Source organism: Pangasianodon hypophthalmus, chromosome 8 (assembly GCF_027358585.1).
Source record: "Pangasianodon hypophthalmus isolate fPanHyp1 chromosome 8, fPanHyp1.pri, whole genome shotgun sequence".
Taxonomy (NCBI): Eukaryota; Metazoa; Chordata; class Actinopteri; order Siluriformes; family Pangasiidae; genus Pangasianodon; species Pangasianodon hypophthalmus.
Window position 1 is genome coordinate 17,887,862 of NC_069717.1, and position 27,064 is coordinate 17,914,925.

Genomic DNA, 27,064 nt, shown 5'->3' on the forward strand with positions numbered 1-27,064 from the left:
GTGCAAAATATTTGTTTTATTGTGATACAAAGGCTAAACAGAAAAACAAACATTTATTTGGTTGTAGAAGTTTTCACATCCCAAACTTAAAGGGTTAAATTTTCCTTTCACAACGCCAGTTTTTTATTATTCCAAAAGTGTAATGTTTGCAATTGATGTAGGCTACAGTCCCCTCAGAGTATTGGAACAGCAAGGTAAATTCTTTTGTTTTTGCTATACGCTGAAGTTATTTGGGTTTGAGATCAAAAGATGAATGAGACGATAGAGCAGAATTTCAGCTTTCATTTCTTGACATTTACATCTGGATGTGTTACATAACTTAGAACGTTGTACCTTTTTTTATTTTTTAATTTTTTAAATCAACCCATTTTTCGAGTAATCATAAATATTCGAACATGTGACTGACACGTGTATCCTGTTGCCCATGTGTGCTCTGTTAAATTCATTGTTTAAACAATTAATAGCTCTGAATGCCTACTGTTGGAGGGAGCCCTGGGGTTTTGCCCATGAAGACTGTTTTTGTTGGTAAAAAGGATAAACCAACACGAAGCCCAGAAAGCAGTCTATGGGCCATTCTGAAGCTGAGAAAAGAGGGAAAACTGATCAAAGCCATTGCGCAAGCATTGAGCATAGCCAATACAACAACTTGGAACATCCTGAAAAAGAAACAATTGGTGTACTAACAACGAGACATGGAACAGGTCGGCCAGGGAAAACAGCAGTTGATGACAGAAACATTGTGAGGGCTGTGAAGAAAAACTCAGTCAGTGACCTCACCAACAACTTCCACACAGCAGGGGTGAAGGTATCATGATCCACTGTTTGAAGAAGACTTAGAGCAGAAATATGGGAGCCATACCACAAGATGCAAATCACTCGTCAGCAGTAAGAATTGGGAGGACAGCAAAAATCCATGCTAATAGTTTTTCCCAGTTGCGTCCGTTGCGGGAACGGCTGAGAAGGGTCCGCTGTCATGATACAGTACGAGAGCAGCCTCTAGAGGCGAAATAAAAATTATCACTGACACCTCGTGGTGTTTTTGACATACACGCTGCACAGAGCAGGATACTTCAGATTCCGATTTAAAACATCGACAACAAAAACATATTAATAAACGCTGTAAAAACATATTGCATATTGTTAGTTCATGTAAACTAATGCATTATGTGCTCACGTGCTCATGATCCGAAACATACAAGCTCAGCGGTCAAGCATGGTGGAGGTAGTCGTGGGTTGGGCTTGCGCGGCTGCTTCTGGAATGGGCTCTTCATTGGTGTAACTCATAATGGTAGCAGCAGAATGAATTCAGAAGTCTACAGAAACGTTCTGCTGCCAATTTATAGAGAAATGCATCCAATCTAATTGTGGGGCTGGCTACCTTAATTACCAGAGTTTAACCAAATTGAGCATGCATTTCACCTCCTGAAAAGGAGACTGAAGGGAGAAACCCCCCAAAACAAACAACTAAAAGAAGCTGTGGTGCAAAGCATTACAAAAGAAGAATGCAACAGTTTGGTGACATCAGTGGGTTGCTGACTTGATGCAGTTATTGCAAGCTATGGATAGGTAAACCAATTTTAAGTGTTTACTTTAAGACTATTTGTTCCAATACGTTTGCTCACCTAAAAATTGGGTGGTCTGCCACCAATGGTGCTGTGTTCTAAGGGGTTCAACACTGCAGTAGCATGGAGATACAAGTATACTTGGACAACCTGTTAGTCTCTCTTTAATACTTTCCATCTTGCATATGAAACTGGCCTAATATGGCTTGATGAGTTTCAACTTTCACCATGTTTCCTCCATGTGGACTTGGAGTAAGACAAAGGATGCCTTGGACTCTGTCTGCTGCCAACTGTAAAGTGTGGTGTTGAGTCCATAATAATATTTCATGGAAATGGTCAGGTCCATCAATTGCCGTGCATGGTTGTATAACAGCCAAAGTATGTGATGTGGTCTAACAGGACCAGGTGCACCCTACGGGGCAAGCAGTCTGTCCTGATGTTCTTATATTTCACAATGATAATGCCTTCGTACATACAGCTAAAACTGAGTGGTTTGATGAACACCAGGATAAAATCGGTCACCTTCCATTGGCTCTCAGTCACCAGATTCAAACATTTATGATGCTTGGAGTTTGTCTAAAGGCACTCAAGCCATAAGAAACTACATTTTTTATGGTCACATGAAAACATTTTGGCCGGAATATGAAGTGTTACATTTGAAGGAAACCAGACACCTGCTCACCTGGCCAGTTCCATATGTAAAGTGAAGTAAGTGACACTTGAGGATAGAATGAACGATGAAGCGATCAAAGAAGAGATCATTAAGTTTCACATTCCGACACAACAATGACATGAATGTCCCTCTGAGCTGTCTGGAGAGAGCTGAAAATATGCTCCCAGTTCCACTGGACAGAGTGAGTTTTTTCCATAGAGGAATGGGAGGAGATTCCCAAATCCAAAAGTTTGCAGCATCATACCAATGACTTAAGCCTGTAATCAAAAATGTGTTTCAACAAAGTACTGAGTAAAGGGTCAATATTTGTGTAAAAGTGTGTTTTTTTTTTTTTTCTTTTTTCTTTGTCTTTAATCCCCCCACAGTTTCCGTCCTGTGCCACTAGAGCAGACATACGTAGGAATCACAGAGAAGAAGGCGATCAAGCGTTTTCAGATCATGAATGAGATTGTCTATGAGAAGATAATGGAACATGCAGGAAAGAATCAGGTAATCCTAAATCTGTATTACACAGACCTGTTTCAGGAGTAAGTGGTGAAAAGTATTCAGACCCTATTTTTATTTTATTTTTTATGTTGCAGCCTTTTGCAAAAATGCTTTAAATTGTTTTTTCACATCAATCTACACTCTTCAGTGAAAGACTCATGAAAGCATGAAACATGAAATTCCAAGCAGGCTTTCATGTGTCTTGCACTGAGGAGAGGCGTCTGGCCACTCTGCCATAAAACCCAGATCAGTGGAGTATTGCACTGATAGTTGATGGCAAGTTTCTCCTACCTCCACACATGGAGCTCAGCCACCTCCACACATCTCTGGAGCTCAACCAGAGTGACCATCGGGTTCTTGGTCACCTTTCTTACCAAGGCCCTTCTTCCCTGATTGCTCAGTTTGGCCGGGCAACTAGCTCTAGAAACAGCTTCTGGTTGTTCCAAACCTATTCCATTTAAGAATTATGGAGGCCACTGTGCTTGTGGGAACCTTCAATGCATCAGAAATTTTTTTGTAGCTTTCCCCAGATCTGTGCCCTGGCACAAGCCTGTATCTGAGCTCCAGGCAGTTCCTTTGACCCCATGGTTTGGTTTTTGTCTGATATGCATTTTAAGCTGTTAGAGTTTAGCTTGATGCCAGTTTTCAAGTGGTCTTCTGCAACCCCAAGTTCAGGTATGCCCAGTATCTCCTGTGTTACAGTTTGGTAATTTCTGTGCTAAACCTATACAGCACCTGCAGTACGTACTAAACCTATTCAGGGTGTCCTAAAAGTCTCCGTACATAGGGGAATTTAACACTTTTTAGCAAAATGTCTTCCAGAGTTTTTCATACTGAGAATGTAGAGGTGTACCTGGAAAAGATACAGCACAAAGATCATTTAAAGGAATGCATCTGAAGTGCAGTTACGTGCATAACACCAGATGTGTTAACATATATCTTCATCATGAGTGGGAGAGACAACTCTGTGTGTTTCCAAAGAAATGGAGGATGTTTTGTAAATAAAGTTAAATTTTGCTAAAAAGTGTTAATTTCCCCATATGTATGGAGACTTTTGGGACACCTTGTAGTTGAAATCAGGTGTATTTGAGGGTAAAAGCTTGTTTGGCACGCCTGGTCTGTAGATTGTGTTTGAGATCCATTGTTCTCAGAATGGGGTCTAGGGAACCCCAGGGGTCTGTGACGCATAACCAGTCACAGAAATACAATCTGTGTATTATTATTGTTTTAAGCAGGTGAAAGGGTCCAAAAAAGGTTACTTTGTTTAGATCAATTGCATGTTAGTCCAGCTAACCTGAAAATTTTGCTTTCCCATCTCAGGTCTTGGTGTTTGTCCATTCACGGAAGGAGACAGGGAAGACTGCACGAGCAATCAGGGACATGTGTCTGGAGAAAGACACGTTGGGACTTTTCCTCCGAGAAGGTTCTGCGTCCACCGAGGTCCTAAGAACTGAGGCAGAGCAATGCAAGGTCAGCCTTTTCTCTCGCAGTCTACTCATACACTGCATACTTTTATTCCTGAAGTACAACTATTTTAACTGCTCACAGGGTGCATTATAATGAGTACTGTGCAGTGTGAGATTTACAGTCTCCAGAGATAGAACGTGATTGATTCAAACCACACAGTAACAGTACTCATCCCATCATGAGTTTTTGTGGAAAATGACCTCACAAATGTTACTTAATAGTCCAATGGAAATGTACCGTTGTGATCAATCATGCATCTTTGATCTGATCAATTATGTAGAATCTGGAGCTAAAGGACCTGTTGCCATATGGCTTTGCTATCCATCATGCTGGCATGACTAGAGTGGACAGAACATTGGTTGAAGATCTTTTTGCTGATAGACATATACAGGTAAGTGTAGTAGACATTTTCACAGCATTTCTTGGACAGCTTTCACATGTCTGAACATGTTTCAGAACATGTTACAGTGATGTTTCCTCAAACCAGTTAAATTCATTCTGACTGCAGATCCCAAATGAATTGTTTGTACATATCCTAAACAGGGAGTATTTTAGACATTTCTGTTTAAATGTTCACTGTATGTAATGTGTTCCATAGTTATCAGTTAGTGCATGCAGGGAACGGAGTTCACGGTGTATGGCTGAAATATAAAGGGTTATTATCTTAGCTCGCTCCTCTCCTATGACCAAGGACAGAAACAGGTGCAACTGAAGGTTAAATGTTGACTCCAATACATTTGAATTAATTATCTGACTCCAACTTACTGTGTTAATGTAAGTGATTCCAAAGAATAATCTGCTAGTTTTTGCTAGAAGTGTAATATCTCAGTGTTCCGATTGTATTTAATTTAAAATGGCTCCATGCTAAGCTTTCATTATAAAGTGATGTTTGTATGTCTGAGGCTTTTATATAGCCTACTTATTAAACAATTATTCTGTTAGCTCAGAGGTTTCTATTGACGTGCAAGCCTAGGCCTTTCCTCTTTACTTGTCAGAGGAACTTTCATACAGAAGAACTACTGAGCATTGAGAGAGAAAGTAATGAATGTGTTTATTGTACAAAACACAAATAGGCTACACAATATTCAGAAAGAAAAAACAAAAAGAACCTTTGAGTCAATGGACAGAGTCGCTGGCATCAGACGCTTCATGGTAAATGTAGCTCACACCTTTATGGTAAAGCCACCACTATTGTACAAAGCATACCTTTTTATACCCTGAGCCTCTTTGAAGTGCATCATGACCAGTGTACCAAATGGAAAAGATATAATGTGTTTTATGGCAGGGTGGACCCCCAGCTGGGTATCTGACCCTAGGGAACTGTATGTTAATTAAGTTCCTGAGAACGAGGTGCTCGGAGCAAAGGCAAAAGGTCTCCTGTGCAGACCAGGTGGTGCCTATATGTATATGTGTGGGTGTAGGGGTGTGTGTGTGTGTGTGTGTGTGTGTGTGTGTGAGAAGAAAAAACATATTGTAACATATACTGTAAATGTTATTTCCTAAACTTCTATGATATTTACGATGTCACCGTGAAATATGGATTAGATTGATACCAAACATGCTCTGAGGAATATTGTAGTTAAGCGTAGTTTAGATGACCAGGTTTAGGTCACATTGTCACCTTCCTGATCATTTTAACCTTAAACAAATTACTGCCACAATTAATAAATCTACAACGGTCAACATGGAGACTTGTAAAGCTGAATGGAAGGCACCATTCATTTATAATATTTTATATTGTTTATTTTAAGACTTGTGTTAAATAACACAACTGGAAGGATGAGTAATTTGTAATGTCTACACACTGATGAAGTATTAATGCTGATATTGTTGTATAAATATTCCCTGTAAGTTAAATGACTGAACTGAGCTAAATGGGTTTGGTTTTTTTTTTTTTAAGGGATTTAGAGTCAGTGTTACCGTAACAGTGAGGATCACAACAATGGAATGAGTCATGCGTGTTCAGCTCTTTTTACAAACTTTATATGTATGTGCAGATTCTGATAGCGAAAATATCATACACAAAGCTTTATTGTTGTTCTGTTTAACTAATTATTTAAAAAAATTCATTGAAATTAGCCTCAAGTGGTTTATTCTCTTCCGACTGAGGCATATACATGAAGCTGTTGGTTGGATAATTAACCAATTTTTAGGCTACGCGTCAGTGTAGCTAATGACCCAGCATGGAGTACTACTTCTACAAAAATGCCTTCTTATTGCAGGTACTGGTGTCAACTGCTACACTGGCCTGGGGAGTGAATTTGCCAGCACACACTGTCATCATCAAAGGCACACAGGTATACAGCCCAGAAAAAGGCAGGTGGACGGAGCTAGGAGCTCTGGACATTTTGCAGGTAAGTCATTCAGCTGGTCAGTGGGCTAGCTGCACTCATTTCCTACGACATTTCCATTTTGAAATTGTGTGGTTCTCAAGTTTCTAGTACCGCGGTTCACATTTGTCAGTACTGTTTATCTTTTGTAAGTCACAACCATTTAACCTTTTCCACCCATAAGAAGGTCTGTAGCAGACATTTCACACCGGATCAGCTAGCTGAACCAAAACCACCAAAGATCAGAGAAGACTGGCAAAAAGCGCAGTGCCATTTCTCTTTGAACGGAACGGCTGCTGTATTCAAAACACCATGGCCTAGTGTGTGGGAAGGAAAGGCACTGGATTTATAACACCTAACAAGAAACCTTGTACATGATGATGATTACATTAATAAAAATTCTTTCACATGTTAATAACGTAGCTGACATTTGCCACATTAGCAAATGGGTTATCATGGTTAAATAAACACTCAGACTGTTGTGATAAATTGTCAAAGAAAATCAAAATAATAAAGCTGCGAGCAGCACTTTCAGGGGCCAAGCACCCAGAGGTGTTTGTTTTTTCTCATCAGTCTGGGCCTTTTTTCCCCCCACTTTGTGCAGTTTAGACAGGTCTTAATATGATGTGAGCCAAATTGTGTTATTGTAACTTTTGACCAGTAAGTGGCGCTGTCACAGAATTTGTTGTATCATCTCAGGGCATGGTCCTGAAGATGCCTACCAAGATTTGTCATTGTGCAAGGTAGTAGCTGAGATACAGCCTCACTTCCTGTTTGGCGGCGTCGCCGTCAGATTCATTGGCCCTTTATAGGCAAACCATTTGGAGTAATCAAAATTCTTTTGATAACTTTTGTGAGGCTTACTCTGAAGATGAAGTGTGCCAATTTGGTGATGATTGAACAAAATTTCTAGCAGGAGTAGCCAAAAAAAAAAAACACAGATTTTGACAAAATCCAATATGGCAGAAAATCTAATCAGATAGAAATTGACGTCATAGGGTACACTGAACCCGTCTCGGCCCAGGGAATCCAGGGATGCCTTTTAAATTTTGGACACAAGGTTCAAAAGTTATGACCATAAATATAATTCCAAATTAGGCCAAAATTTGACCCGATGGTGGTGCTAGAACGTTGGCAGCGCTTAGCCCAAATTTGGTCAGAATGTTCCTTAGACCCTCTCCAATCAGTATTCACAACTTTTTACAAGACGGTTCTATGGTCTGCCGTAGAAGAAGAAGAGGAAAAGGTAGAATAACAATAGGGTGCCTATGCACCTTCCGTGCTTGGTATAAAACTTGATTACGTGTTAATTACGTGTGCCTAGAAACAAGTATGAGCGGTATCAAGTTTTAACAGAAGACACCCTGTTAGCAACAGTACAGGCTACTTTGCCGTGAACTGTGTGGATTATCGTTAGCTTGGGTGTTTGTTTCTGGTGTTGGGTATTATCTTACCTTCACAGTTGTTTATTTATGATGAAGCATACTGTTTAAAGCCTTTCTCCAGCTTGCTAAGTGTTCTTACATATCCAGTGAGCATCACTGACATTTCAGTACTGTGCAAAAGTCTTAGGCACCCGTTTTTTTGTTTGTTTGTTTTTTTGTTTGTTTGTCTGTTTGTTCATTTTATGTTTTCATATATACATACATACATATATATAGACAAAGCCAACATTCTGTTCTGCTGTTTAAGGTTACTGTTCTGCTTTATAAGCTTATTCTTCTTTTTCTTCTGAGACCCAAAATTTTAAAGAGCTATTCTATAGAGCTTTCAAGCAATATAGACCTTCAGCCTGTTCTGACTTAGTGTTCCATGACTTTTCTAACTGATCTGAATTACGGTTTTCCCATTATGGAAGATCAAAATGCCCAAAATTCAAACTGACGTCCATTAACAAATTCTGACTGTTATAACTCCTTGAGCTTTCAAGCTACTTCTGTCAAACTCAGCACAATCCTTGAGGCTGTTCAGACTGGTCATTTGTTTTTGTTTTTTTTTGTTGTTTTTGTTTTTTTTTGTTTTTTTTTCTCCTCTCTAACTGATCAGACTTACGGTTTTCCCATAGCGGTAATCTCAAATATCCCAAAACCTCTCATACACTTACGTTGATGGTATGTTCAAAACCTGGCTCGGAAAGTTCAAGATTTCAAACTCCAACTGTCAGAACTCACACACACCTGTGTGCATGTGGCCTGAAGCCCCTCATCTCTCTCTCACTCTGTCAGTGTACCTGTAGCAGAGACTCTCACTTCATCTATCTCTCTGTCAATGCCACACACTCTCTGTTTATCTCTATCAATCTACCAGTAGCACATACACCCTCTCTCTCTCTCTCTCTCTCCCTCTCCATATTTCTTTCTATCAGTCTACCTGTATCACTCTCTCTTTTTCTGTCTTTCTACTAACACCACACTCTTTCCATCTGTCTACTTGTCACTCTCTCACTCTATCTGACTTTCCACTTGTATCACTCTATTTGTCATCTATCTTTCTACCAGTAACTGTCTGTCTGTCACCCTTTCCTTCTTTCTGTCTTTCAACTTCAAATTATCTTCACGCTTATGAAACAGTTTCAAACATTAAGGCTGGCTTTGTCAAGCCAACATCAAAGTTTGTCGGGAACCGCAGTTACCACGGTTATATAAAATGCAGAAGTGTTTGTGCAAGTAGCCGGTTACATGTAACTAATTTGGTATGCCCCACACACACTTTGATGGTTGTTTTTCCCTTGTACCATTTTTCTGTGCTTCAGATGCTGGGGCGTGCAGGCCGCCCACAGTACGACTCTAAAGGAGAGGGCATTCTGATCACATCCCATGGAGAGCTGCAGTATTACCTGTCTCTGCTCAACCAGCAGTTGCCTATAGAGAGTCAGATGTTAAGCAAACTCCCCGACATGCTCAATGCTGAAATTGTGTTGGGCAATGTCCAGAATGCTAAGGTAAGGCTTTTACACGCACCATAAATAGTTTTTCATGACAGTTTTTGACAGTTTGGCACATTATTGTAGTGCTAGTGTTCAGACTTCAATGGTATATTGTCACTTGCACTTGTCTGATAATGTAATCACTATTAAGAATAGAGGCAAATGTTTTGTTTATTTGTTATTTAAAACTTTTGTTTTAAATGCTTTTACTGTTTGTGTGTACAGCTTGAGGTTGAAATTAGTAGTTGTTTTTGACTCTTTAACATTACTGTAGTTTATGGGTAATTAGACTTGGGGAGATTGACAGTAGTTTTGGGGATCGCTGATAGCCAATGTGATAGTTGGAATCTATCAGGTTGGACAATTTACATGTCTGTGGTGTCTGCAGCTTAAAGCTCAACAACAAATAAACTGCTGTAGCTCCTTGTCCATGCTGCCAAACAGTTAAAGCCATGAACGCCTTTGTTCACAAAATATGAATGGAGGTTTAAATTAAGAAAAAAAAGTGTTTATCAGGGCTAGTTCACTATTCAAAAATTCAGTATCTCCACTGCTGTTCACCACAGACCACATGCGGTGATAGTTACTGTGATAGACGGAATCTATCAAGCTATCGACAGTTTAAATGTCTGTCAGATAACATGATGTCTGTCTGAAAATGGGGCATAATAGGATGATGGTATATTGCACACGATCTCACCAGCATTGTTGTTAAGAAACAACACCTATAGACTCAACACAAATTTCATATTTAGAATCAACTGTAAACTTGAACTTTTTTTTTAAGCCTTATTATTAACATAATCTAAGGTTAATAATTGTCAGATTAAATTGCATTGCTGTTTAACAGAGAAAAAACATAACTGTCGATGTGGTGAAGTGTTTTATTAGAAGACATTTATTTAACGTTTATAGATTTTTATTTTATTTATTTATTTTTTTAAAAGCATCACAGTGCTTTGTAAAGTTCCCCCGACATGGGAAAAGTCTTCAGGACCGAGGAATTTAAGCTTCCTGGTTTCTTGGTAAAATGACAAGCTTTTTGTCTAATTAACTTCAAGAGAAAATGGAACGAATGTTCATCATTGCTATAATGCAAGTGATAATAGGAACTAACTTGTCTCAAGGGTATTCCACAGCATTAAATGTAATTATAAACCAAAAAAGTGTGATGCATCATTTATTAATAAATTAAAAATTATAATTATTAGAAAATCGCTGCGCTATAAACGGAATAACACAATTCAATCCATACTGCTATATGAAAATAATACACTTCAGCACGATAATGATATAACGACCCAAGCGTGTATTATTTTCATACAGCACAGTCTGAAGTGTGTTCTTTCTTAGATAATCACTCTCTTTCATTCTTATATTCTTTCTGTTTCAGGATGCAGTGAACTGGATGGGTTACACTTATCTGTACGTGCGGATGCTGCGTAACCCAACACTCTATGGGGTTTCCCATGATGCACGCAGCACTGATCCACTGCTGGAGATGCGTAGGATGGACCTCGTGCACACTGCTGCCACTGTACTGGAGAAGAGCAACCTGATCAAATACGATAAGAGGAGCGGGAGCTTCCAGGTGAATAATGGACCCAACTATTGCTACAACATGCTTCATGATGGATATAACCACAACCTTAAGTTGATGTTCATTCAGCCTTTTGTAAGACATTACAAAAGTTTTAAAGCTCTACACTTTATAGGGCTAAACAGTATTAAAGGTCGTTGATCATTTTATTCAGAATACCCCTTTTTGTGCTAAAAATATAAGGCAATATAATGTTAAAAACAGCACTGTTATCACTTTTAATGTCAGTTTTCCTCTTCCCTGTTTTTGATTTTCTATTTCAATTTCATATAATCTTGCTTTACCTTGTTTTAGTTTCCATTTATGTTTTTGGCACTTGTCAGTCTGACTGTAGTGAGAGGACACATAAGATTAAGGACACAAGAAGTAGGGGTGCTGAGGGTGCTGCACCCCATCTTTCAGGATTCCTGCAAGTGCAGCTGCAACTGCTAAAACAATAATATACAGATGAACAAATGAAGAAATAGGCTAAACAAAATTTTAAAATTCAGTGTTTTGAGTAGTTTGAGTTTATATGTCAATAATATTCCTTTTGTACCACAGTGATTTGCCCAAGAATACAAATTTAATTTAATTAAATAATTATATATTTTAGTGGTTTAAATTTTTAACTGTTTATAGTTACATTTAACGTTACAAGATGTCCGGAAAACTAGAGTCTTTTTTTTTTTTTTTTGTCTTATTAAATTCAAGAGAGATAGAAAAAGAGCTTGTGAGGGAATGACTGTATATAGCTGCTATATTGTAAGTGATAACAGGAACTCACCTCTATGTTGGGGAAACTTTCTTTTTAACAGAATGCTGGCACTCCTTCCATAAATTTTAAATAAACATCTAATACAAAGCATCATCATATTAAGGATTATAAGCTTTTTTAGATATGTTTTTAATTGGTTTGTTAGGCGGCATAGATCTGTGAATACTCTGTGAAGTGAGCTGTTCTAGGAATGACAAACTATTAGAATGAGCACACAATTATAAACTTGTATTCAGATCCATGCTGCTGTAGAAAATTAATCAACACCACCTGATTCAAGAAGTCAACCACACTGATGCTGTCCAGTTTACAAATAGACAAAAACAGACAAACGATTGTCGGATTATCATAAAGCTCTGTTAGCTAATTGATCAGGACTATCATTCATCTTGTTGACTGTAGGATACCTAATCTAACCTTTTTTCATAGGTGACAGATCTGGGCCGCATTGCCAGTCACTTCTACATCACGCATGATTCCATAATGACTTACAATCAGCTGCTGAAGCCTACACTCAGTGAAATTGAGCTCTTCAGGGTGTTCTCCCTCTCCTCTGAATTCAGGAACATCACTGTGAGAGAGGTAATTTCATCATTCTACTTCTCTTAGCTAGTAAATATTATTCATTTATTTATTAGTTTGTTTATGCGTTTAAAATAAAAACAGTAACATCTTTAGCTTGGTTTTAAATTATTAGCATTCACTGAATCTGTATTATTTAGCTTGTTAATGGTTTACTGTTAAGAGGATCAACCTCTTTTAATTACACGAAGCAGCAGCCACAAGTTTTAGGGTGGTTTTTTTTTTTTTTTTGTTTGTTTGGTTTTTTTTTTGGTCAGGACGCCCATTTGGATGTCACAGATTTTAAAGTACTGTGGTGTAATACTAAATAGGAGTATACAATTAGTGCAACATGGAAATATTTTTCATAAATTTATTTCATTCATCTCACCCTTAAGTGTTATGAAGTTTCATTAATCGTCAGGAAGATGTACGTTCACCTGATTGCATATTGTGTATTGACCACTTGTGAGAGGAAATCAAATTCATCTGCTCTCATGCACAGGGCAAAATACACCAATCAGCAATAATATTAAAACCACAGACAGGTGATGAGTATAACGTTGATTATCTCATTACAATGTCACCTGTCAAGGGGTGGGATATATTAGGCAGGGAGTGAACAGTCTGTGCAGTCTGTGAACAGTCTGAAGTTGATGTTTTGGAAGCAGGAAAAATGAGCGAGCTTAAGGATCTGAGCAACTTTGGCCAGGGCCAAATGGTGGTGGGTAGACGACTGGGTCAGAACATCTCCAAAACGGCAGGTCGCATGGGGTGTTCCTGCTATGCAATGGTTAGGACCTAGGAAGGACAACCGATGAACAGGGTCATGGGCGCCCAAGGCTCACTGATGCACGTGGGGAGTGAAGGCTAGCCCGTCTGGTCCCACAGAAGAGCTACTGTAGCACAAATTGCTGAAAAAGATGATGCTGGCTATGATAGAAAGGTGTCAGCACGTGCGTGTGTGTTACTTACTTGAGGAAGAGATGGCACCAGGATGCACTATGGGCAGAAGGCAAACCGGCGGAGACAGTGTGATGTTCTGAGTAATGTTCTGCTGGGAAACCTTGGGTCCTGCCATTCATGTAGATGTTACTTTTACATATGCCACCTACCTAAACATTGTTGCAGACCAAGTACATCCCTTCACTGCAACGGTATTCCCTAATGGCGGTGGCCTGCCACACTGCAAAAATGGTTTGAGGAATGGTTTGAGGAACATGACAGAGTTCAAGGTGTTGACTTGGCCTCCAAATTCCCCAGATCTGAATCTGATCAATCATCTGTGGGATGTGCTGGACAGACAAGTCCGATCCATGGAGTCCCCACCTCACAGCTTATAGGATTTAAAGGATCTGCTTATAACGTCTTGGTGCCAGATACCACAGCACACCTTTAGAGGTCTTGTGGAGGCCATGCTTCGATGAGTCAGAGGTCTTTTGGAGTCACAAGGGGGACCTACACAATATTAGGCAGGTGGTTTTAATGTTATGGCTGATCGGTGTATATTGCTTCTATAAGGAATTATTTGGCAAATGGTGTTAGGAAGAAATAAAAACAAACAGCATGATTCCAGGTGGCACATAGTTCATATCAAGCTTGAATTCAACCAATAACCGCACTTGGCCACATGAATAGTAAACGACACCAAGACCTACTGAGCAGTCTTCAGTGGCACTTAATTGTGCAGTATAGATAAGAGTATGTGCTCAATGTCCATGTCTGCTACTGTGGTTGATTAATATATAAGCTCTGTCTAATCATAGATCTGTACATTCTGAGAAAGCCAAATCAAGATAATCTGAATAAAATTATTCATAGATTCTATATAGAAACTTTGTTTGGTTTTTGGTTGACAGGAGGAAAAACTTGAGCTTCAGAAGCTTCTGGAAAGGGTTCCGATTCCAGTGAAAGAGAGTATTGAGGAGCCCAGTGCTAAGGTGTGTGTGAGAGTGAAAAGTTGTTTCATACCCATTTGTAATGTTGGTGCTCGAGATGTATAGATGTGTTGATGTGTTGTCTCTTTGTTAGATAAATGTGCTGCTTCAGGCCTACATCTCCCAGCTCAAACTGGAGGGCTTTGCTCTAATGGCCGACATGGTCTATGTCACCCAGGCAAGTTTACAATGAAAACTTTTCTTGATGTAACAAACCACCCCATATGATTTAATGCTCCTGGACTCCTGATAGCACAGCACAGCACAACACTGCAGTCCATAATTTTATTTTGCTTTGTTTATGTTCAGAGTGCAGGTCGGCTGATGAGGGCCATCTTTGAGATTGTTCTGAGCCGAGGTTGGGCACAGCTCACTGACAAGACTATGAACCTTTGCAAGATGATCGACAAAAGGATGTAAGTCATTAGGAATTACTGTTTCTTACATTTTTATTTAAGAATGTGTTATGAATCCATTTTCTGTGTAGCTTGAGTTTATTACATTATTTCAGTATTGTCATTTCATAGTCATCATTACATGCATGTCTAAATCTGTACGTCTCTGGCTCAGGTGGCAGTCTATGTCTCCTCTGCGACAGTTCCGCAAGCTTCCTGAAGAAGTTATCAAGAAAATTGAGAAAAAAAGCTTTCCCTTTGAACGACTGTATGACCTCAACCACAATGAAGTTGGTTAGTGCTACATACATGGAGGTCTACTTTTAGGCAGATCAAGAACATTTCACTTTTTGCCTTAACCCATGACTTACTTGTATTTAAATCCCCCCCCAGGTGAATTGATTCGTATGCCCAAGATAGGGAAAACCATACATAAGTATGTGCATCAGTTCCCCAAACTGGACCTGGCAGTGCATCTGCAGCCCATCACCCGCTCCACGCTTAAAGTGGAGCTCACAATCACACCAGACTTCCAGTGGGATGAAAAGGTCAGTTGGTCAGCCTGCGTTATGATTATACTCTACATGGTGCATATTATATTAACATCCCCCATCTTGAGTATTTTGATGCTAAATGCTAGTTTGAGAGGTGTTATTTCTTTAAAAATGTTTGTTTTTAGTCAGACTTTAAAATACATTCAATAAAAAATTTATATATACTGTATAAATTATAAGTTAACCAGCCAGGTGTAAACCTCAGGTTTCCACAAAATACAATTTCTGTTCATAAGGCAACAATTCGATATTTGAAAGCACATCACTGAATCCAATTCAATTTCCAGTTTCCAACTGATATATGACCTTATATGTTATATGATCTGATGTGTGACTTCATTCAGAATCTGAGGTAGGTTTACGGTTAGTTCTACAAAAGTAAAGAAGGACTATTTTAAAAGTATCTGAGTAAATCAGCTTGGTAGCATATTAAATTATTTACATATTGTAACACTCAGACCTCACCAAACACACACAGTAGCAAACAGAATTTTGCTATTCTAGCAGATTCAGAAGTCCATTAAAGAGTGTCCCAAAACACGAGGCTTCTCACCTCGACAATGATTTTTGGCTGGTTCAGGATAATCCATACTGATTTCCAATCAAGACGGTTCACTGATTCCAAGGAAACCCACTTCTTTGACGAATAATCCAAATGTTAGCTATTTACAGTCGCAGATTTCTCCCTGGTGGCAAGTACCATGAGCTCAGAATTTTCCTTCCAGGATTCTGTTTAGTGTTGACCAATTAAAAACAAGGGTTCTCTCATCTCACTTGTTGCTTTGTTGCCTACAGATATGCATAGCATACAATTTTGATCATTATGACCATTTTGATCCTAATTGATGACCTAGTGATAATCAGTTTGTTTGCTGCGTCAATTAATTTCAGTCATTGCCTTTTAAACTTAAACGTTGGTCTTAACTGTCAGATTGTTGCACCCCTAGTTAACTTCTGTCTAACACTTTCTCAGATACACGGGTCATCAGAGGCATTTTGGATCTTGGTGGAAGACGTTGACAGTGAAGTGATCCTACACCATGAATATTTCCTGCTCAAGGCCAAGTATGCTCAAGATGAGCATCTGGTCACCTTTTTTGTGCCTGTATTTGAGCCACTGCCTCCACAGTACTTCATCAGAGTCACCTCAGATCGATGGCTATGTAAGTTAGAAAAGTCTTTATTCCTCAATGAGTGAGTGAATGTGAGGACATGTTGATGGTTTACACTTTCTCTCTCTCTCTCTCTCTCTCTCTCTCTCTCTCTCTCTCACCTAGCATGTGAGACCCAGCTGCCAGTATCATTCCGACACCTGCTCTTGCCAGAGAAGTATCCACCTCCAACAGAGCTGCTGGACCTACAACCTCTTCCAGTATCTGCGCTCAGAAATGCTGCCTTTGAGTGCCTCTACCAAAACATGTTTCCTTTCTTCAACCCTATTCAGACCCAAGGTACTCCATCAGTTTTGAAACTGTGCATATGCACGTTTCTACACACACAATATGCTTCAACAAGTTCAAGTGCGTAAATATATGCGCACTGCTGGTCATGTATATGACAGAAAAAAGTATAATTGTGGGTAAACTGACAATAAGTGGGATGGAAACTCCTCATAATCAAACATATCAGCATAATTGAAAGAGTAATTATGGATTTCTGTGTTCACAACAAGGTGCAGATCGGTAACAGAAGAAATGTAAAGTAAAATCATATAAAACAGATCTAATGATTTATTAGAATGATGGCTTGCTTAAAGGTTTGACACACACTGCATTGCGCAGTGTTATTCAAGACTGCTTATCAGTATAGTTTGTTTGTCCAGTGCAGTTTTACTTGTCGTATGTTCTAGGGCTTTAGCCAAACGCACAAGAAAAATTGGACACAGGTTTGGCATTTCCCAACCAATTATGAGTGCAATAATGACACGTCTTGCATGCGTTCATATTGCACACTCTGCAGAACAATACATTTACGAATACAGCCTTGGAAAAGACGACAATAATGAGAGATTTTATTGTCATTGAGCCAGTAAATTGCACGCATGTAGCCATAAAATCTAAATAAATAAATAAATAAATAAATAGACAGGCCGCTCGTGGAAGTTCCAAATAGACCGTTTTTGCTTTTCTCCATGCAGCTGTATCTTGTCATAAAATACTGCTTATGTCACGTGAAGTGTTATCAACATTTAAACGTAAACCCACACTACTCCTCTGAAAAAATAGCTTCCTCTTTATCTTGAATCATGAGAGGCTACAGGGGTTTTAAAAATATGCTCCTAATCATGCTGCTTTTCATGAGACAATACCATGCTAGCTCATACTTCACATCAGCAAGCAGGAACTAGAAGATTCCCTCAAACATTTAATGTCTGGTGTAAAGGAGCACTTAGGCTTCCTGGTAAGTTATGATTGACAGCCAGTGAAAGGTGGACCAAAATGTATGCAAAATGACTTCGAGAGTGTGGAGCATTCATTTCTCTGCTTTCTTACAAATATAATGTTCAAATATCTGCAAGTATTATAAAATAACTTATATACTATAACTATATATGATCACACAGTGTTCATTAAACCAGAGAATTTCTCAGCTGTACATTAGTTTTCATGAAGTTTGGATTTTAACCTATGCCTATGATGTGTAACCGAATATGACTGTATTATTCAGATTGAACCTCCTGTACGAATACAGATATAGGAAGTGTTTGTTTGTTTTTTTTCTTGCCAGAAAGCTGCAGAATGGGTGTGCATCAGGATTGTTTTTGTTGACAAAACAAAAAATGTCACATAAGCACAAGGTTTTTACTTTAATAATCCACTCCGACTCAGAAATCACACAAAAGATTTGAAACTAGGAAACAGTTGCAAAACATAATGTAGAAACGGTAGAAGCATTTTTCTTTTTGTTTTTCCAGTCTTTTCAGGGGAAGCAAATTAACAGTGGTGCATATTTCTGATTTGCAGTACATATCTGCAATACATGGACATTATATGCAGAACCCCGCAACCCTGGGCATGGAACAAATACTGGATCAAAACATTGCCTTACTGAGCTCCAAAACAAAACCATAGTTCTGCCATATTTCAGTACATAGAGAAGAAATATGCTTTCAATTTTGATTTGCTGCTCTGTATAGGTCATGCAACCCCCAGATTGCTTGCTCAGTGACATTAGGTGGAAGATAGAAATCTTGCCAGAAAGTTCCGTAGAGCATATGGTTCAGTATTTGATTAGGTAATTAAGTATAAGTTATTAGTTATAGATTCTGAATGAAAATATCTTCTTTTTCCAGCAGCCACGAGTATAGCTCCAGGTCGTAGTCATAGCATTAACATAAAAAATAAATAAATAAATAAATAAATAACTTCCAGTGTACACCACATTTAAGCCTCCTTCTGGTTTAAAACTGAATATGAAATCAGACATGAATATTTTTAGCACATATGCAAATAATGACATTGCATTACTCCCCTACCCATACCAGAGAGGCGTTGCTGCAGTTAGGTACAGACTGAAATATTGTCAGCAGTTGCTGTTTAGTTTATAGACACACTGTCCAAAATTTTGTAGTGTTTGGACATGGTGCTGCTGTGGTCTGATAATTTTATACACACACACACACACACACACACACACACACACACACACACACAGTCAGGTCCATAGGTATATGGACAGTGACACAATTTTCGTAATTTTGCCTCTGTACACCACCATAATGAATTTGAAATGAAGCATACACACTCTATACATACATCGATCTTTCTATCGATATATATATATATATATATATATATATATATATATATATATATAGTGTGTATGTATAGTGGTATAGTGTGTGTGTGTATGTATATTAAAGTGGATATTGAGGGTACATGGGAATTTGTGCTTTTTTCCCCCCTTCTAGTGTTTAATGCTGTGTACAACAGTGATGATAACGTGTTTGTTGGAGCCCCCACTGGGAGTGGGAAGACCATCTGTGCAGAGTTTGCGATTCTCAGGATGCTGCTGCACAACTCAGAAGGCCGTTGCGTCTACATCACACCCATGGAGTCTCTGGCTGAACAGGTACGCAGACTACATAAACATACAGTTGTTTTCAACTGTTATTACACCCTAGTCCTACTGTTTCCAACTGTTATTACACCCTAGTCCTACTGTTTCCAACTGTTATTACACCCTAGTCCAACTGTTTCCAACTGTTATTACACCCTAGTCCTACTGTTTCCAACTGTTATTACACCCTAGTCCTACTGTTTCCAACTGTTATTACACCCTAGTCCTACTGTTTCCAACTGTTATTACACCCTAGTCCAACTGTTTCCAACTGTTATTACACCCTAGTCCAACTGTTTTCAACTGTTATTACACCCTAGTCCTACTGTTTCCAACTGTTATTACACCCTAGTCCTACTGTTTCCAACTGTTATTACACCCTAGTCCAACTGTTTCCAACTGTTATTACACCCTAGTCTGAGCTATAATCTAGAAGATATAGTAAAGTATTGGCACAATCGAGCAATGTGTTATGTCTAGTGATCAACCAATTAATCAGCCTAGTTGATTAAGCAAGCCAGTATCAAGCATTTTAATGTAATCAGCCTTCAAGCATGGCCAATTAAGAAAAGTGATCAAGCTCCCCGTGTCCATCTCAACAATGGCATACTGCTTTCAAATGCAGTAAAATGCCTTAGAGAAGCATTGGCCTTAGTGTCCCTAGAAAACAAATGGTAAGGTTGAATTCCTAAAAGATTTTCATAGGAGACAAAAACTAGCAGTGTTTGCAATTTTCATAACAATTTTCTCACAATGTAAATATTTAGTCCATGTAAAAACTGTATTTAACTGAAACAGAACTGAATTTAAACTCTAAACTTTAATGTGTATATCATGACTACTTTTGCATGAATTGTTCCAGATTCACTTCGATTGGCTCATTTGCTGGTTTATTGGGGAGAAAAAGACTGCTCTTTTGGCGTATTTGTTGAGTGGTAACTCTACCTTACTCTGACATATTTGCAGAGCTTTTATGCAAAACTGAGCAATGGTTGGCAGGTCTCATAATATAATCTGCAATAAACACTACTGTGGTTTTTTTTTGTTTGTTTATATTGTGGCAATATAACATTGTTTAGGAGCAACATCATGGTTGTATTGGACAAGCCTAATTCCAACAGTTATGATTTGCTGATTTAAGTTAAATGATCTTGCCTTTTGAACCTGGGCGTTGAACGTTTTCGCCGTGTATATAAAGAACAACTTGTTTAGCCTTGATGAGTTTTCCCCTGAAGTCTAAGAACTGATGCTGCGATTTGGATGTCCTAAAACTTACAGTGTAGGGCTCATAATCTTAACTTTCTAATTCTAACATTCTAATTCTGTTCAGTCTTGTGAGTATTGTCTGTTTGTATGTGACAAAGTGCCATTTACATATCATATTTAAAAAAGTAACATGAAATGCATGTCTCTTACGAAGTCATTGGAAATCACATTTTGGTGCTAAAAAAAATTCTTGAAAGTACTTGAGTTTAACCAAGTCAGGTCTTATGAACCATAATGCCTTCAAAAACGAGTTCAAAACCCAAAAACTCCTTCTTAAAGAGAGCATATTGGCTAAACTGTCCACCGATGGCACAAAAAATTGTCAGCAGGCTCTGAATAAGCAGACAAATAGTAACTCCTGGTTTCACCGAAACCAAGGTTTGACTAGCTGGCTGGTTTATTTTCAAACCTCAGGAAAGCCTGAACTTGTTAGGTTTATGAACCTATTATTATCTACTGAGTGACAGCTAGTTAATACTGTGCATACTGACAGACCGCCCAACCAAGGGATGCATGGTTACTAGTCGATCAGCAATTCCACAAAGTAGTCAACTAGTTGTCTTAAAGCAAAAAAATAAAAAAGCAACAGTTTCAGCACACATTTTAGGCTTTTTTATTTATGCAGCAAAGAACACGTCGATCCTCACTTTATCAGTTGTACACAGGCTACAAATTAAACTAGATAGATAAAGTTCATCTGGCAAATTTTGATGTAGACTTGACAAAGCCTGTCTGAAAGTTTGAAACTCTTACTTTGTTAGTTACTGGTAGAAAGATAGATGACAAATAGAGTGATGCAAGTAGACAGTTACTGGTAGAAAGATAGATGACAAATAGAGTGATGCAAGTAGACAGTTACTGGTAGAAAGATAGATGACAAATAGAGTGATGCAAGTAGAAAGTCAGATGCCATGAGAGTGACACAAGTAGATAGATGGACAGTGTGGTTTAATCGAAAGACAGGAGTGAGAGTGATACAGGTAGATTGAGAGAAAGAAATATGGAGAGAGTGAGTGTGTGTGTGCTGCTGGTAGATTGATAGAGAGATGGTTGGAAAGAGTGTGAGGCATTTATAGAGAGATGAAGTGAGAGTCTCTGTTACAGGCACACTGACAGAGTGAGAGGGAGAGAAGAGGGGCTTAAGGCCTTGTGCACACATGTGCATGTGCATTTTGACAGTTTAAATCCTGAACATTCTGTCAGTGTAAGTCTGAGAGTTTTGGGGATTTTTGACCATCGACTGTGGGGGAAAACTGCAAGTCCAATAAGTCAGATAAGCCTGACGTTTGGTGAATGTAGCTTGAAAGGTTTAGGAGTTGTAACAGTCCAAATTTTTCAGTGGAAGTCAATGGGAATTTTGGCCAATTTGAGCTTCCGTAACGGGAAAACCGTAACCAACCATTACACATTTTTGGTCAGAGAGCTGCATACGTTATCACTCAAAAATATGTAAAAAGAGCAGTCTTATTTTCCCCACAATAAATGTCAGATAAGCCAATGAGCATGTGAATCTGTAATGACTGACAGTTGGTGTTAGTTGGTGGTGGTGGTTTGAACTCTGATATTTACTGACACCCCTGGAAGCCTTTCCTCCCATCTCATGTAATTTTTTTGGCTTGGCTCAATTTTCCAGCTTAAATAAGGCTCTGGCACAGCATCCTCTCTTTCTGTCACGATGAATGAGAATGAATGCATGTATTTACAGGGTTTTACGGTAACCTTCAGCTGCTTGGCTATTGAGGTGCTGCTTGTCTGTTTTAGTTAAGATGTAGACACTAGAAATGCACACTTTCTTATTAATTACTGTACATAACACAATTCCTAGAACAGGAAAAATGAAAATAAACTCTTCTACTGCTGGTGTGTAGGTATTTGTGGATTGGCACCAGAAGTTTCAAGGTCTTCTGAATAAGAAGGTAGTCATACTCACTGGAGAGACCAGCACTGACCTCAAGCTACTGGGAAAAGGTGACATCATCATCAGCACCCCAGATAAGTGGGATATTTTGTCCCGCCGATGGAAACAGAGGAAGAATGTCCAGAACGTCAGTCTCTTCATTGTGGATGAGACTCATCTCATTGGTGGAGAAAATGGGGTAAGGCTCAATATGTTAGCATGCCTGGTGTGTGTTTCCTAGGTTTGATGTCTCTGCATCATTCCTGCTATTCAATGATAAATATGAATGCTGTAAAAGTGATGCTTTTAGGAACATCTAGGCTATCTATTCTGGTGTGAAAATATGCATTGTAATTTCACCTTTTTTTTCTCTCTTGTTCTGTGGTTTTAGCCTGTCTTAGAAGTAATCTGCTCAAGAATGAGGTACATCTCCTCTCAGATCGAGCGTCCCATCCGCATCGTGGCGCTAAGCTCATCTCTGTCCAATGCTAAAGATGTGGCCCACTGGTTGGGTTGTAGCACCACAGCAACGTTCAACTTCCACCCAAATGTCAGGCCTGTGCCACTGGAGCTTCACATTCAGGTACAGTCCTCAGGATCAAACGCTGATTTCGATTTAGTTTATATGCCAGTTGAAGGGACAAAAGAAGACATGGATAAGATAATGAAACAGAGTTAAACTAGGGAAAAACTGAAGGGAAAGGTAAAAAGTGTTCCTGAGTCCACTTTATTTATCTTTTCTGCTCACCGTAACGTAAAACAGTGAGGGGGAACAAAGCTTTAGCGCGTTGTACCAACTTCAGCCACATGGGACGGAATTTTCTCTTTAATTTGAATAATGTGTTGTAAAACTTAATATATATGCAATATTCTGTGTAGTGCTCTACACCTATACCTGCTATATGTATACCGATTTGGTGCAATCACATGAAATATAGTGCTACCGCTAGTAATTCCATAACATGAATAAATCACTATTCTTTGTATTGATAGTAATTCAGTATCATTATTTTGAGTAAAGAAAGGCATTATTCTGCTATTACTTGTTTTATACCTTCTCTCACACTACAGATTAGGAGGTGATAGTGCTGGACTTCCTGTGCACCTCACAGCGAAATAAATTTATTTATTTTTTTTTTCCAGCTAAAATGATGAAATTTATGCCAAATGATGCCTAGTGGTATTTCACCTGCTACAATAAACAAAGCAGAAAACATAATGGATATTTTCTCTAATCTCGTCATATCTTCCCCCCAGGGTTTCAACGTGAGTCACACACAAACCCGGCTACTGTCTATGGCTAAACCTGTGTACCACACCATCATGAAGCATTCTCCATCCAAACCATCTTTGGTGTTTGTGCCTTCTCGGAGACAGACTCGCCTCACTGCCATTGACATACTAACTTTCTGTGCTGCTGATGTGGTTCCACAAAGGTGCAGTGGCCTAGCCATCTCTTTGTTCATACATGCCTTCATTTTGATATGTTGTTTGATGCTATGGCTAGTTTTTAATAATAGACCTAGAACATCTGCACTCCTCAGCTCTGATTGATTTTCAGTACTGCTCTGTAGGTTCCTACACTGCTCTGAGAAAGACTTGGCTCCATTCCTGGAGAAGCTGTCTGATGGTGCACTGAAAGAGACCCTCTCTAATGGTGTGGGTTATCTGCATGAAGGGCTCTCAATGACGGAACGCAGGACAGTTGAACAGCTCTTTAACTCTGGTATGAAAAGACTGTTTTCTTCAAAACCATTAAAGGAAATTTGCAATCAGAATCTATAATTCAAGAGCAACACCAATGATTTTCATGACAATGTAACAAAGACATGATTTTATTTTGATCGTTTTTAAACGAACGACTTTAAACAAAAGTACCATTACTAGCATATTTTACAAAAAAAAAAAAAAGTTGCTGTATGTGGGGCAGTTGCTGTTGACAGAGTCCTGCATAGAGAGAGTTGCAATAGTCCAATTTAGATGTAATGAAAGCATGAATAATTATCTCTAAATTTTTAAAACAAAGAAAAGGTTTTAGTTTAGAAATCATCCTAAGCTGGTAGAAGCTGCATTTAACAACAGAGTTTATCTGCTTATCAAAGCTAAGGGTTGAATCAATTATGATACCAAGATTTCTCACACTAAACAGTCTATGAGGGACTTCAGAGACTGACAGTTCCCAATTTTCAAAGGAAGAGTCAAAAACTAGTAATAAGTGGTGTAATAAGTAATAACTAGTGGTGGCTGAACGGCTAAGGCTCTGGGTTACTGATCGGAAGGTCGGGGGTTCAAGCCCCAGCAATGTCAAGCTGCTGCTGATGGGCACATGAGCAAGGCCCTTAACCACATCTGCTCCAGGGGTGCTGTACCATGGCTGACCCTGTGCTCTGACCCCAGCAGCTTCCTAGAAAGGATATGGAAACTGCATTTCATTGGCTCTGTACTCATACGCTGCGCAATGACAAAGTTGAATCTTATTCTTAAATCCTGACTGAAATTTGTCCAGAATATCATTTTCTAGTAAAAAGTTGCGAAAACAGATTAAAATCAAAGTGATCTGTTGTTTCTGCTACCAGAAGCTCATACAGAAATGCAGCGCCCAGTGTGAGTTTGGGGTTATATTAGAAGAATGCGCCGTTAACATGGACTTTCATCTGTCTAAACTGCAACATCTGTGACATTCTAGAGCTTGTTGGAGCAATGCATTCCTCTGGTGTTTCATAAGTGCAGGAGCTGATGTTACTTTAGGAGTTTTTGGTTATGACATGCTGAGACAGTGCTGGTCTATAAAACATAGCATTCTTTTTTGACTGTTTTCTCACCCTTTTTTTTTTTCCTTTTGTATAAAAGGTGCCATTCAAGTTGTGGTGGCCTCCCGTTCTCTTTGCTGGGGAACTAACATCTCTGCCCACTTGGTCGTTGTCATGGACACGCAGTATTACAACGGGAAAATTCATGCGTATGTATTTATGGCAGTTGAATTCTAAAAGATATTTAGTATAAATCTCAACTCTTTATTGCGTATCATTTATGAAATTTATTGTTAGCTGTTTTGTTTTTTTGTTTTGTTTTGTTTTTTTTTTAGTTATGTGGATTACCCAATCTATGATGTCCTTCAAATGGTGGGGAAGGCCAATCGTCCCCTACAGGATGATGAGGGCTGCTGTGTCATTATGTGCCAAAGCTCTAAAAAGGTATAACACAGTTTTCAAGCTATTAACCTTCTTTCCCATTGTTTATTCATAATCTTAACCAGCTTTGCCTTTCTCTCTGTATGTAAGGACTTCTTTAAGAAGTTCCTTTATGAGCCTTTGCCAGTTGAATCTCATCTGGACCACTGTCTTCATGACCACTTCAATGCTGAGATAGTCACCAAGACAGTGGAAAACAAGCAGGATGCTGTGGACTATCTAACCTGGACTTTCCTTTACCGCCGAATGACCCAGAACCCCAACTACTATAATCTTCAGGGTAAGACAGTGCTGTGTGCTCCTAAGAAGTCTAATCAAACATTTACCTATGATACTTTTATCCACATCCTTTATTGATTTTCGGCTGCCCTATACATTGCAGGTATGTCTCATCGGCATCTGTCAGACCACCTGTCGGAATTGGTGGAGAACACACTGCAGGATCTGGAGCAGTCCAAGTGCATCAGCATTGAGGATGAGATGGATGTTGCCCCTCTCAATCTGGGCATGATTGCAGCGTACTACTACATTAACTATACCACCATTGGTGAGTATTAGATGATGCATTGCCAGTGGCCTGCCCACTGTCTTTGCTTATTACCCTTCTCTTTTCTTATGTGTGGATCCTTAATTCCCACCCATCCACACACACACAGACACACACACACACACACACGCACACACACAGATATTTTTGAAAATCTCTCTGCATTTGGCCTCTCATCCACACACACACACACACACACACACACACAAAATAGTGTTTTGGTTCACTGAAGACAAATGACAGGAAAAAAGTTTTTGAAAAAGCTGATGTCACAGTCTGATCCTGTGCAGGGTAATGCATCTAATGTCTGTACATTGCAGATAAATATCTGAGAATCAGAAATGCTTTTAGAAATCATTTTTGTATTTTTGTTTCTTTTCAAAAATATTCTGAAATTTCCATTGTCTCTCCAGAGTTATTCAGCATGTCTCTGAATGCCAAGACTAAAATCCGTGGTCTGATTGAGATCATCTCCAATGCCGCTGAGTACAAGAACATACCAATTAGACACCATGAAGACACCCTGCTCCATCAGGTCACTTATATACACAAATTCAAAAACTTTTTTAGTAGTGGCCATTTGACTTTATTGACTAATATTTTGTATTTTATTCTGTATAGCTGGCCCAGAAGGTGCCTCACAAACTGAACAACCCTAAGTTTAATGATCCCCACGTGAAGACCAACCTGCTCTTACAGGCCCATTTGTCCCGTATGCAGCTGAGTGCTGAGCTTCAGTCTGATACTGAAGAGATCCTCAGCAAGGTGAGCAAAATAGGTACTCAATCCTTACTGTAACAGACTTTTCAGAACTGTTGCAGTTGGACTATTTTACAGTATTTTATAGAAATGAAAT

General features: G+C 39.0%; 1 protein-coding gene across 1 annotated transcript in view; it reads left to right on the forward strand.

The window, feature by feature from the left end:
* snrnp200 (small nuclear ribonucleoprotein 200 (U5)) overlaps nt 1–27,064 on the forward strand; it is a 47,811-nt gene that overhangs the window by 12,340 nt on the left and 8,407 nt on the right. Inside the window, exons 16-40 of the mRNA XM_026925247.3 lie at nt 2,601–2,724; nt 4,042–4,191; nt 4,469–4,579; nt 6,411–6,542; nt 9,271–9,459; nt 10,838–11,035; nt 12,231–12,383; nt 14,222–14,302; nt 14,394–14,477; nt 14,609–14,715; nt 14,870–14,988; nt 15,088–15,242; nt 16,222–16,411; nt 16,526–16,699; nt 19,159–19,319; nt 22,442–22,669; nt 22,862–23,053; nt 23,728–23,906; nt 24,045–24,196; nt 25,321–25,429; nt 25,556–25,664; nt 25,752–25,941; nt 26,044–26,208; nt 26,622–26,743; nt 26,830–26,973. Coding sequence (XP_026781048.2) covers nt 2,601–2,724; nt 4,042–4,191; nt 4,469–4,579; nt 6,411–6,542; nt 9,271–9,459; nt 10,838–11,035; nt 12,231–12,383; nt 14,222–14,302; nt 14,394–14,477; nt 14,609–14,715; nt 14,870–14,988; nt 15,088–15,242; nt 16,222–16,411; nt 16,526–16,699; nt 19,159–19,319; nt 22,442–22,669; nt 22,862–23,053; nt 23,728–23,906; nt 24,045–24,196; nt 25,321–25,429; nt 25,556–25,664; nt 25,752–25,941; nt 26,044–26,208; nt 26,622–26,743; nt 26,830–26,973 — 3,718 coding nt within the window. The remainder of the gene's footprint in view (nt 1–2,600; nt 2,725–4,041; nt 4,192–4,468; nt 4,580–6,410; nt 6,543–9,270; nt 9,460–10,837; nt 11,036–12,230; nt 12,384–14,221; nt 14,303–14,393; nt 14,478–14,608; nt 14,716–14,869; nt 14,989–15,087; nt 15,243–16,221; nt 16,412–16,525; nt 16,700–19,158; nt 19,320–22,441; nt 22,670–22,861; nt 23,054–23,727; nt 23,907–24,044; nt 24,197–25,320; nt 25,430–25,555; nt 25,665–25,751; nt 25,942–26,043; nt 26,209–26,621; nt 26,744–26,829; nt 26,974–27,064) is intronic.